At 37.0% G+C, this 11,298-nt stretch overlaps 3 protein-coding genes across 4 annotated transcripts; 1 reads left to right on the top strand and 2 right to left on the bottom strand.

The window, feature by feature from the left end:
• Nucleotides 1-1,564: 1,564 nt before the first annotated feature.
• Nucleotides 1,565-4,146, bottom strand: LOC102621825 (DELLA protein RGL1-like). Its single transcript, XM_006488788.4, has one exon. The coding sequence runs from the start codon at nt 3,628-3,630 to the stop codon at nt 1,828-1,830; it is 1,803 nt and encodes a 600-aa protein (XP_006488851.1). The 5' UTR covers nt 3,631-4,146; the 3' UTR covers nt 1,565-1,827.
• Nucleotides 4,147-5,423: 1,277 nt separating this feature from the next.
• LOC102621055 (ubiquitin-conjugating enzyme E2 32) lies at nt 5,424-7,601 on the top strand. Its single transcript, XM_006488785.4, has 5 exons — nt 5,424-5,677; nt 5,956-6,087; nt 6,180-6,264; nt 6,704-6,867; nt 6,958-7,601. The coding sequence occupies exons 1-5, from the start codon at nt 5,567-5,569 to the stop codon at nt 7,369-7,371; spliced, it is 906 nt and encodes a 301-aa protein (XP_006488848.1). The 5' UTR covers nt 5,424-5,566; the 3' UTR covers nt 7,372-7,601.
• A 45-nt stretch (nt 7,602-7,646) lies between these two features.
• Nucleotides 7,647-11,031, bottom strand: LOC102621326 (uncharacterized). Of its 2 annotated transcripts, none has more exons than XM_006488786.4 (7): nt 10,754-11,031; nt 9,708-10,098; nt 8,734-9,298; nt 8,499-8,599; nt 8,325-8,414; nt 8,118-8,242; nt 7,647-7,995 (listed from the first exon to the last, which is right to left on the bottom strand). In XM_006488786.4, exons 2-7 carry the CDS (start codon nt 10,017-10,019, stop codon nt 7,851-7,853), a joined length of 1,338 nt encoding a protein of 445 aa, XP_006488849.1. In that variant the 5' UTR covers nt 10,020-10,098; nt 10,754-11,031; the 3' UTR covers nt 7,647-7,850. The 2 variants fall into 2 exon arrangements, with proteins under 2 accessions (XP_006488849.1, XP_006488850.1); XM_006488787.4 differs by having other exon boundaries at nt 9,708-10,107.
• Nucleotides 11,032-11,298: the final 267 nt, after the last annotated feature.

Consider the following 11,298-nt stretch of genomic DNA (forward strand, 5'->3'; position numbering starts at 1 on the left):
CTGAATGAAATATTGTACAGCTTTTCCATCTCCCAATTTAAAATTATATAAATCTAGAAATTATCCCCTTGTAGCAAAGGTAAGGAATAATTCACAAAGCTGGAATTGTTATGAACAGTGAACACAGAGAAAAAAGAACTCATCGAAAATTACCAAGGGTGCCAAAAATTTCTAATAAGCCCACGCTCCAAGCCACAAATTTGGGACACAATAATAGGGATGGCAATGGGGAGGGGAGGGGAGGGGACCAATCTCCCCATACTCATCCCCGATATTTTGCATATGTCTCTGTCCCCTCCCCGTCCCCGTCAGAATTACTTGAGAGAATCCCCATCCCCTCCCCGAATAATAACAGGGGATCCCCGAGGGTCTCCGGTCTCCGAATAACTAATAGTCTAATACATTATTTTTATTTTCGATTTTAAATTAATCATATTAAAATAAAAAATTCAGATAAAAATAAAGTTCAAAATATATCTTACATTAATATTGATCCATTACAAAGTCACATTCAAAATATAAATTATTAAAATAGTTATAAAAGAATGAAAATAATATAAGTAAAGTAACTTATAAGTGTAAATATTAATAACTGTATAATATAATCACAATGTAAAATAAACTCATATTGTTATTGTAAGCTCGTAACCAACTTTGACAGCACATTAAGGCCTCCAATGTGCTTGGATGAAGTTTGTTACGGTGTGGGCTCACAACTCTACCACCGGTGCTAAAAGCTGATTCAGAAGCAACTGTTGTAATTGGAATTGTCAAAATATCTCTAGCAATTCGAGTTAATGTAGGATACCTATTAGCATTTAATAATATAAATATTTTGATATTTATTATTTTTAACAATATTTATAATTTTGTTATTTATTTATTAGTAATTTTAAAAATAAAAATTAAAATGGGGAAATGGGTAGGGGATGGGGATTCCACCTTATCCCCGTTCCCTCCCCGAATAAAAAATTGGGTAAAAAATTTTCCCCGTCCCCTCCCCGAATAAAAAATTGGGTATAAAATTATCCCCGTACCCTCCCCGAATGGGGAAAATCCCCAAAGGTACCCGTCCCCGTGGGGATTTTTGCCATCCCTACACAATAAGGGTCGTTGCACTCTTTTAAAAGACATTTTTTATGCTTCAACCGTTACAATAACCAAGGGCATGGTCTATGTCTAATTCAACTTGATTGGAATACCTTCAATTCCCCAAGTTCTGCTCATCGATATCTGAAGTCAGTTTTTTAAACTGTCAATAATTCATCTTTTAATGATTTGTTTTAATCTATGCGAAAATGCATGTCTAAAAGAAATACAGCAAAATGTCATCTTCATTAAGGTAATGATTTCTTTTACTTTCAGGTCTGTTAATTGATTATTATTAATTCAACAGTCTGCTGTCAAATTCGTTCTAGAAATTAAAGAATCATCAAACAAACACAATATTGGACAAGAATTTCGTCCATGTTGCAATGCAACGTAAACTTTCAAATGAGCATCATATCATATTGACTATTGAGATACAAAATAAAAAATGAAAATGAAAATGAAAATCCTGGACCTGAAAGATAGAACTTATATGACCATCATCACATGAACCTAATTAGTCTGCAATCAAATAAAGCACAAGCTAAAGCTGGTGATCTGATGCAGTACTATTCACATGAAGCATGCCCCTGTGCAGAAGCACTGCTCATCCATCAAGGCATCAATGATCACTAAGCATAACATAAAACTACAAATTCCAAGCTGTGGCAGCAACTCTAGACATGTAACCTATGAGAAACTGGAATTGGGAATCAAATCCTTCTGCTCGTGATCTAGTCAAAGGAACTTCCAAACGGAAACTGATTTAATCGGCGTACCTTTCCATCCAACAATTAGGCTTTTTCCATTTATGTCTATTGTACAAGAACTCCCACAATCAAATTGCTTCACCATAAGCCTTGCTTGATATAAGGATGACATGCTCAGTTCCATTTCCTCCATCCCATAACGGGCAAAGAATGCCCTCCAAACGTCAAGTTTCACATTTCGAGTCTCCCTTTCCTCTCCCTCAGCTGCCACCATGCTTCTGATGCCATCAGTATAGAAGACTAATTCTGTGATCGTCCTATGTGGATTATCCGGCTCCATGCAAGCATCAAGGCAATCAAAAAATGCACTGAAGAAGAAAAGAGCTTCAATGAACCGGTTCACAAAGACTGGTGAGTTGTGATTAGCCTCAATTTCAGTGACCACCATTACACTCGGATTGATTTTCCTGATCACTCTCATTATATTTTCCAGACGGTTAGGGAATGCAATCATGCTCCTTAGAAACAACAGAGCATAGACAGCAACTGTTTCCTCATTGTCTATCTCAAAGAGATCTTCTTTAAGCTCTAGCATGTCTGATACCATAACTACATTATAGGAAAATGGCAAATTCATGCTCTGGGCAAAACTCATTAGCCTCTTACCCGTTTCCTCTATTAGTTGTTTTTCTGTAGTTCCAACAGCAGAGATCTTTAGAAGCTCAATTGGGCAGTCATATCTGGAAGCAAGAGCTTGCATCAACACTGTCCAATGAACCCCATTCCTGATTCCTAGATCAATTATGTGAATCCTCTTTGCCTCAGCCCCATTTTCCAAAATAGCTTGGATCCCAGTAAATTGTACAATCTTGGAAAATGGAATTTGTTCATGACATGCCAGGGTAGTGGGGTTTGAACTCATTATTGCCACTTCAAAATCAAATGGCCTTGTCATCCGTGTTTGCTTTGTTGTGATCCTTCCTGTGTCACGATCAATCCTCTCGCGAAGAGCTTCTGAAAAATAGTACACAACCCGTTGAACAGGATTCCCGTTCTTGGAAGACAACCACTCACACTGGTTGAGCAATCTGGTGGCGCGTTCATACTGCTGATCTCCTACTTTCTCAGCAGCAGCCAAAAGGAATTCAGCAAGCTCCACATTTCTGATCTCCTCATCCGAAAGGCCAGAGAAAGAAAGATCAAAAGGATTGCTAAGCATAGAGACAACATCCTCAACTGCTCGAGAACAGGAACGGATGAACCTTTCTCCAGCAATCCTCATGATTTCTTCAACTGACAATTTTCGACTTTCCACCTTCGTAAAAGTTGTATTTTTATCATTGCTTGGTTCAATCCTTCTTTCCCTATTCAGTCTTTTGAACCCACTTCCATAGTTCCTTAGTAGCTCAAGAGATGATGAAGAAAATGGAAACAGCTTTTCCTTTTCCGGTTCCACAACACCTTGAGTCCCAGTTGGGATTTCACCAAACTTTGCAATCTCCTCCAGGCTTGCTTGAATTGGTGGAGAAGCAATATCAAACTTCAGATTATCGAGAAGCTCGTAATTAGAGTACAAATGCTCTTGCTGCTGTGGTTGCTGATATTTGGAGAAAATGAATCCTTGTTCTGATGACACATCTTGGTAAAATCCATTATGAGAATAAAGCTGATCAATGGCTCCAGACTCTCCCCAGTCCTCGGCTCCATAAGAATTAAACTGCTTCGCTGCGATCTCTCCTTCGAGAGTCTCATATCTGTTGTCTGTTGAACTAAGTTTATCTTGAACTTCACCATAGCTTATTCTCTCCAAAGAGAACACCACCTTTGCCATCTCAATGGGAAAGCTAGCTAAAGGATTGTTGGAGCACTCTACAATGCTTGTAAGTTGAGCATTTCTCAGATATAAATCAACAAAAAAACATTCTCAATGACAAACATTTCCAAATAGAGAATTCTTGTTTGACAAATTCTTACTCACAATTCATGAACAACAGCGATACTGACATTGACAGGTTGGTGTTATCAAGGCGACCTGCTTTGTAATAAAATTAGATTATAATAAAAGTCATCTCGAGAACTAACCACACAGATTTTTTTTCCTTAATTTTTCAAAGGTTCAAACAACAACTGGCGTCCAAACAGTATGTTTCAAATGCCGCGATCAAGTTGATATCATCCTTACAACAACTTTTCACATTAAAAAATCCTCAGAAAATCAGCCAAGAAATGTAAAGAAACGACAATAATCGCCTACAAGGACAATGGGTGCAAGTGTTTATGAAAATAACCAAATATTAAATAAGAAAAATACATGAAAGCAAATGACATAAGGGCTTACAACTTACAAAGAGACTAGAAAATTTTGATGGGAACAGGTTCATTTGTTTAACTTGTAATGCTACACACAGTGACATCAGCTTAATATTAGTTTGCATTATTTGAGGAGACAAGGAAAGTTGACTTGGTCATGGCCAAGTTTTGCTTCCATTTTTCTGGCCTGCACTTAGTTGCCAGGAAGCTGAAATAGAAGTAGAAAGTTTATGTGATGATTTGTTACAATCAAATCCTTTGCTTATTTGATTTGAACGCTCTCAGCCTCTAATGTTCTGTGAAACCCTGACAAACAGGCCCCTCTTTATCAACATACATCTTCATGTCGTTGTAACTTTACAAAGTGTGAATTTTAATCTCATCTAAAATCTTACAAACAAAAATATTAAACAAATAATAAACAGACACAGAGTTACCTTACAAATTTGTTGAGATATTTGATTTAGATAACCAAAAGATTTTTTTTTGGAGGTATTTGCTTAATAATTAACCAAAAGTTACTTTCTCGTTATTTTCTAATCATTTTTACATCACTTTTTATCATTTTTTTTTGTTTGATCATTTTCTTGTCATATTCTTATAAATTTCATGTTACTTCTAATCATATCTCGTCATTTTCAAAATAGAGCTTTTACAAAAAAGATTTTAGTTGTTTTAATTGTCAATGATAACTTTATTAAAAATTGTGAATTACTTTAGTACGCAAGTATTTTTAAGTTATATTATGAAATTAATAAAATAAGATTTTCAGTAAGTAATAAATATTTTAAACATTTTAAAATAGATTTTTAATCTATACTCTCAAAAGTCTAAAATTTGAGTTTTTGCTAGTAAATACAAAATAAATTATTATTTAAAAAAAACTCTACAAAAAATAACAACAAAAAATTAAAAAAAGATTATGAAATTAAAAACTACTTATAACTATTAAATAAGTTATAATAAACAAACACTAAACAAGAATGCAAAACGAAATGGGCCTATTAGGATTTTCTAAATGGGTCAATTTGTAACAGTTCAGCATTGAACATAATTCAAAAATCAACGGGCCAAGCCCATGAATTCTCTATTGACATTTTTGTGATTTCAGAGTCACTCTACCTACTTCAACAATTGCAAAAACATGAACACGGCTTTCTAAAAAGACCCACCAATCTTATAAAAAAAAAAAAAAGACCCACCAATAACGAAACAAAACCATTCAAAACAAAATCCAATAACTCACCGCCACGTTAGCAAATTCACATCATATGACGTGCCAAGTTACTAATTAAAAAAAAAAAAAAAAAATCATCTTCAGCTCCCTAAATAAAATCTTCGCCTCTCAGTTCCTCTTTGCAATTGGCATTCCTACAAAGACTTTTGTCTACTCGTTCGCATACAAAGTCCTGATAGGACGGTGGACGTGAACCGATCGAAATCAGATCTGAAATCCAATGGCGGAAGACAGGTACAATTTGAAAAATCCAGCGGTGAAGAGAATCCTACAGGAGGTCAAAGAGATGCAATCAAATCCGTCAGATGATTTCATGAGCCTCCCTCTCGAGGTTTGCTTAACTCTTTTTTTTTTTTTCTCTAATTTAGTTATATTTAATTTCGATAGCTGATGCCTTTGTTAATAAAGTTTCGATTGTGTCTCGTATAGTTTAATGGTGATCTTTTTTATTATGAAAAACTTTTACCTGGTTATGCGGGAAATTCATTGAATTATTAGATAAATGGTTAATTTCTCAAGCAATTTTTGTGGTGAGCAGGATGCTTTTTTGGGGAAAAAATGCTACTTGTCAAGGAATTAATAACATTTTTTTGGGGTTAATGTTCGCAGGAGAATATATTTGAATGGCAATTTGCGATCAGGGGACCGGGTGATACTGAATTTGAAGGTGGGATTTATCATGGTCGGATTCAGTTACCTGCAGAATACCCATTCAAGCCTCCTTCATTTATGCTCTTAACAGTAAGATGTTGCTCCTTAATGGAACATAAGAGTTACTGTTTGTGTGCTGATGATGGTGTGCTAACTAATGTTTGTGCTTTTTTCCCCCCCAGCCAAATGGGCGTTTTGAAACTCAGACCAAAATATGCTTAAGCATTTCGAATCATCATCCGGAGCACTGGCAACCATCTTGGAGTGGTATGTTTCATTCTTGTATACACACCAAGTAGGTTTGGCAAATGGCAATTTTTCTCCGGCTTCTGCAATTAGTAGTGTTCCTATTTGCCCAGTCAGTCAATGAAGCCTAAGCTCTGTGATCATAATATTATCTAGCTGGATTGCCTTTTGTTAGTGTGGGCAGTGGGCATGAAGATCTAGAGTAGAATTATGAGTTCTGAGATCACTAGGGTATATTAAGTGATGAGATAGTCCCTCCATTGTATTGCTTTTATTTTTTTTTTCTGTAAATCTGCAACTGGGGTTTGATTCTTCATTATCTCTCTGCTGGATATATTCCACCAGTGCTGGATGATGGTACTTAAGCGTTACAGAATCTGATCTATACATATCTGAACAATTTTTAACTGCTAATTAATTTATTTGTCAACTTTTGCTTGACTAATGCACTTGCTTGCAGTGAGGACTGCTCTTGTAGCACTAATTGCTTTCATGCCCACCAATCCAAATGGTGCTTTGGGCTCACTAGATTATAAGAAGGAAGAGAGGCGTGCTCTGGCCATCAAATCTCGTGAAGCTGCCCCAAAATTTGGGACTCCTGAACGTCAAAAACTCATTGATGAGGTGTGACTTTGCTTAAATTTTTTATCTAACAATGTGTTTTGTCTTTTACATTGAGCATAAATTGTGTTAATGAACTTTCTAATGGTGCAGATCCATGAATATATGTTAAGCAAGGCACCCCCTGTCCCTCAGCTCAGCACCTGTGAAGAACAGCCTGGCAACAGGGAGGGTGAAGCACAGGCAAGTTCCATAGACGCCATGGTTACGGGTGCCGGGGAAGGGCTCCCAGCCCCAGTAGGTGATAGGATTATTGAAGAAGTTCAGGAGGATCTTCCTGCCAGCATGAATCCCAACCCCGTAGTGGCTGGAACATCAAGAGAGGTTCCTGCCAACGCCTCTGGAGTCCAGCTTCAGCCAAAACCGGAGACCAGGGTTCAAAAACCTGCTGATGATCGACTGTTCACATGGGCTGCTGTTGGACTTACTATTGCAATTTTGGTTCTTTTACTGAAGAAATTCATGAAATCTAATGGTCATGGTACTGTTTTCATGGATGGTTCGTAGATATGCTATCGGTTTCGTCAAATCTGGGAGTTCAAAATTTCCAAGTCATAGTAGTTAAGGGAGAAATTATTATCAAGGGCATTAATCTTTATTGAAACAGTTTGTCGTATATATGATCTTTTATACCCCATGACTGTAATTTCATACGCAATTGTAAGCCAGATTGTCCTGTCATTTTGTACACAATTTGGATATCTATATTTCATGCTACTTTGTCCTTAAGCATAAAATATTTACACAACCTCATCCAATGATTACGCTTGCAATAAGGGAACTGAAAAACCACCAGTAGATTATATAAAGTCTCAAAAGTGAAGCAAGTACATGCATCAGGATTGACTAACCTGAAACCAGGTAGAGTAATGGAGTTCATTTATAAAGAATGCCGACTTATTGCATAAAAAAGAAAGGATCTAATCTTGCTAAACTCTTGATCTGCTCAACATTTTTACCGAGGACGAATGAGAATCATGTCATAGTCAGCAGGCAATCAAAGGATGCATCTTTCCATGGATTGCCTTGTAACATTGGAGACTACACAGGGGAAGTTTCGATTTTGAATCTCGATACTTGTATGCATTTGTACAATTTGGACCCGCACATTTTTCACGTGGCGGAGGATAACTGGATAAACAATCCACAACATATATCACTTCAGATGAGAACATATGTGGTAGTTGCATGAAACAATGAAGTAGCAGTGGCAAAACTACAATTGCTGATGTCAAATGAAAGAGAATTTTTACCTGCAGGGAACTGGATTGAATATGTTTGGTAGGCCAATATCTTCGGAGAAAATAACAATAGTTCCAGTAGGACCAAAGACCCATCTTACAGAGTTTGTTGCAAGTGTATCAGATTTGCCCTTACCCTGCATCAGAAGACACAATACTACGTCATAACAATGCTAAGAATCGAGCTGCAGAGAGAAAAAGAGCAGGAGGTTTATCAACCTGAGCCAACTCATCACGCTGCTTCTTCATCTTATCTTCTTTCTTCTTTCTTCCGGAATCTTGACCCAGTATTTTCCTGATTGCTTCAGCCTGAAAAATTATAATGTAAGACCATTTTTCGCTGAAGTGCCAAGATATTATGAACATAAAACATGACATGGTGGGCAGGCAAACCTCAGCTTCCCTGGCTGCCTTCTCTGATTGCATTCTTCGTCTTTGTGCAGCCTCAGCTTTCTTTAGTTGTTGTTCTACTTCTGAGAGTTTCTCCTTTTGTTCTGTTATCAGCCAGCCAATGAAGGAATGAAATCGTCTCAATATATCCCTTACATAAAAACATTCTAAAATATAATTAACTGCATTGTAGGAATCCTCAAGTTGTAAAAACTTCTAAGATAGGAGAGCTGCTCACTTTTTGATGGGGCAGGGGGTAAACCATTTGGAAACTCAAGACCAGCACCGGGTCCAGATAAAATATCTTTCCCAGACTGAAGAGCCCGATTACGTGTGGTTGGAGTTGATTCATTTCTGCCATCTACATATGAACCGAGGGGCCCCTTTTCCAACTTCTTCCTCCTAGATCCAGGTTCATCGTCTGATACAGGCTCGTCGTCTTCTTCTTCTTCCATATAGTTTTTATCATCATACAGCCCCCGTTCTCTCCCGATTCCACCATGCCCCGCATCATCATAACCAGCACCAACTTTAGGAGCACCGAGCCTCCCAAGGTATCGTAATTCATCATCATCATCATTTCCATCTCCATCAAAGCCTACATCCAAGGCACGTCTCTTAGGAACCCGCTTACTTTTACGAACGGAGTCATATGTTTCATTCATATAGACACTATCTCCGGATATCTTTCCTCTTGAAGAATGCCCCTTCCCAAAACTATAGCCACTTTTGGAGAAATCCTTCCTTCGCTCTCCATTGCCTTTACCCTTGTCTGAAGGATAAGAGTAATCACTATGCTTGTCCTGCACCAACCGTGATTATATAAAAAGCCTTCACAATGTTGAAGAAATGTTATCAAATAATATCCTAAAAAAGAATAGACATCATAATGAAATTGTCATTACACACACCCAATTTATCTAAAAGAAATAGATTAGTGGAGGAAATTCATTAAAGGGGCAAGTATTCATTAAAGGAGAGCAGGGAAAGTAAAATGACCGGATACCAGATTAAATACTAGCTTTTCAGAAAGCCAAGGGTAGTCAAACTATTAATGATCTTGAAAACAACTCTATGCATATAAGATTGGCCGATCAGGTATCCCTTGAGATTTCTTGAAATCACACTATAAACTACAAGATCCTGACCTCAAAGAAAAGTCAAACTATTAGGGCACAAAGCTTCCCAATCATGCAGAGGACCTAAAAGTACCTGCTTCTGTCGGTGCTGAGGGGTATATTCCGAAGTGGAGTTGGTTTGGATTGTATGAGTAACTCCACCAAACTTCAGCTTAAGCTTCAGCTTGTTCTCAACCCCTAATCCATCAGAACCAAATACAGCATCCCTGAAATTGCGATTTCCCTCATTGCTGCTACTGCTTATTGATTGTTTGGACTGTGGCAGAAAAGCACAGGCTTTCGAAAGTGTTTGTATATCAGGGCGAGGTCGACGAGATGTGCCACTCCTTTTCTTCTTTGCAGCACAACCAACAGCAGCAGGCCCAGAAGCACTAAAGCCTTCCATCAGTGTTAAAATTTGAATGGCTTTATAGCTAATGACTACCTCTTACAATGACCAATCCAACACTAATACTGTAGAAGGCCTGAAGATTCTTAGATAAAAATAACAAAAACAACAATGTGAGTGAATATTTAAATCAAGCAATCTAACAGTAAATTGAACGCAGAGCCAGGAATTAAGCAGTTCAAAAGAAAATAAGCCAACCCAAAAAAAAGAAAGAAAAAAGAAAACTGTTAAGCACTATCCATTTGATGGAGAGAAAAACAAGTATAGAAAATCCAATTTCTAATATCATATTATAGGTTAATTTTTGCATTCTAAAAATCAAATAGCAGAAATTTCTCACAAACTATGGCACCAATAAGAAAGATTAGTGAGTAAATCGCATTTCGAAGCTTCATTAAACAATTCCACAAACTTAAGTTTTGCAAAGCTACTTGGATTAGTTTACCATAATTTTTTTTTTTTTGACTTAACAGAAATAAAGTTACTCTTCTTGTTTTCCTCTAATTTCTTAGCAACCAAACAGAGACTTGACTTAAGACACATAAAAGCCCATCAACACACCACTTTAATACACAAACAAGTAAAAGAATGCCTATTTTATTAGCTTCCAGAAGGGTGGAAGAAAACACATCTTTTATCTGGAAAAAAATATATATTTATTTATAGATATTTCTCCCATATTTTGCGTCTAAACAGAACAAAAATAAAAATGATAAGGTAGAGATACTTACATTACACAGTGAAGTGAAGCAAAGAGAAGAGAAACCCTAAAAGAGAAATTTTTAGAATGTACAAGCTGAGGTTTCTTTGTTTGGTCTTATGGGAATGGTCAAATTTAAATAAATATTTACCATACGGGTAAAGGGCTTTAGTAGACTGAGACGGTGGCCATTGCCGTTTTGAGAATAGTTTTGGCAAAAGACAATGACAGTCAGACTCTTTATCGTCTCCATTTCTGTCCCTTATTTTTGAGCATTACCCTTCCCCAAGTTCCCCTTTTTTTCTTTTTCTTTTTTTTAAATAAAACCTTTTTTGTTTGTGCAAGGAGACAGAGCAAGGATGTTACGAGCAGGCTGGGGGGAAAATGGGTTGCAGAAGCTCATGATGTAATGGGCCTGGGCCTACAATCAAAGACGTACTGGACCCATTACGGCCTAGACTGATATTAAAAAAGAGTAATGGTTATCAGACCCCTTTAATATCCTTCTAAAACCCTTATTTAAATTGTTATAAGAAATTACGTTAAAGGACAAATCCTCTTTAAATGACTAAATCT

Source organism: Citrus sinensis, chromosome 1 (assembly GCF_022201045.2).
Source record: "Citrus sinensis cultivar Valencia sweet orange chromosome 1, DVS_A1.0, whole genome shotgun sequence".
Classification (NCBI taxonomy): Eukaryota; Viridiplantae; Streptophyta; class Magnoliopsida; order Sapindales; family Rutaceae; genus Citrus; species Citrus sinensis.

What these genes read in the sequence shown, in the direction of transcription:
- LOC102621055 (XM_006488785.4), top strand. Translation starts at nt 5,567, where the DNA reads ATGGCGGAAGACAGGTACAATTTGAAAAATCCAGCGGTGAAGAGAATC. An exon ending in TCATGAGCCTCCCTCTCGAG is followed by an intron (nt 5,678 to 5,955) that starts GTTTGCTTAACT and finishes TAATGTTCGCAG; the next exon opens with GAGAATATATTTGAATGGCA. An exon ending in CTGGCAACCATCTTGGAGTG is followed by an intron (nt 6,265 to 6,703) that starts GTATGTTTCATT and finishes ACTTGCTTGCAG; the next exon opens with TGAGGACTGCTCTTGTAGCA.
- LOC102621825 (XM_006488788.4), bottom strand. Translation starts at nt 3,630, where the DNA reads ATGGCAAAGGTGGTGTTCTCTTTGGAGAGAATAAGCTATGGTGAAGTT.
- LOC102621326 (XM_006488786.4), bottom strand. Translation starts at nt 10,019, where the DNA reads ATGGAAGGCTTTAGTGCTTCTGGGCCTGCTGCTGTTGGTTGTGCTGCA. An exon ending in ACCCCCTGCCCCATCAAAAA is followed by an intron (nt 8,600 to 8,733) that starts GTGAGCAGCTCT and finishes GGCTGATAACAG; the next exon opens with AACAAAAGGAGAAACTCTCA. An exon ending in AGGCAGCCAGGGAAGCTGAG is followed by an intron (nt 8,415 to 8,498) that starts GTTTGCCTGCCC and finishes ATAATTTTTCAG; the next exon opens with GCTGAAGCAATCAGGAAAAT.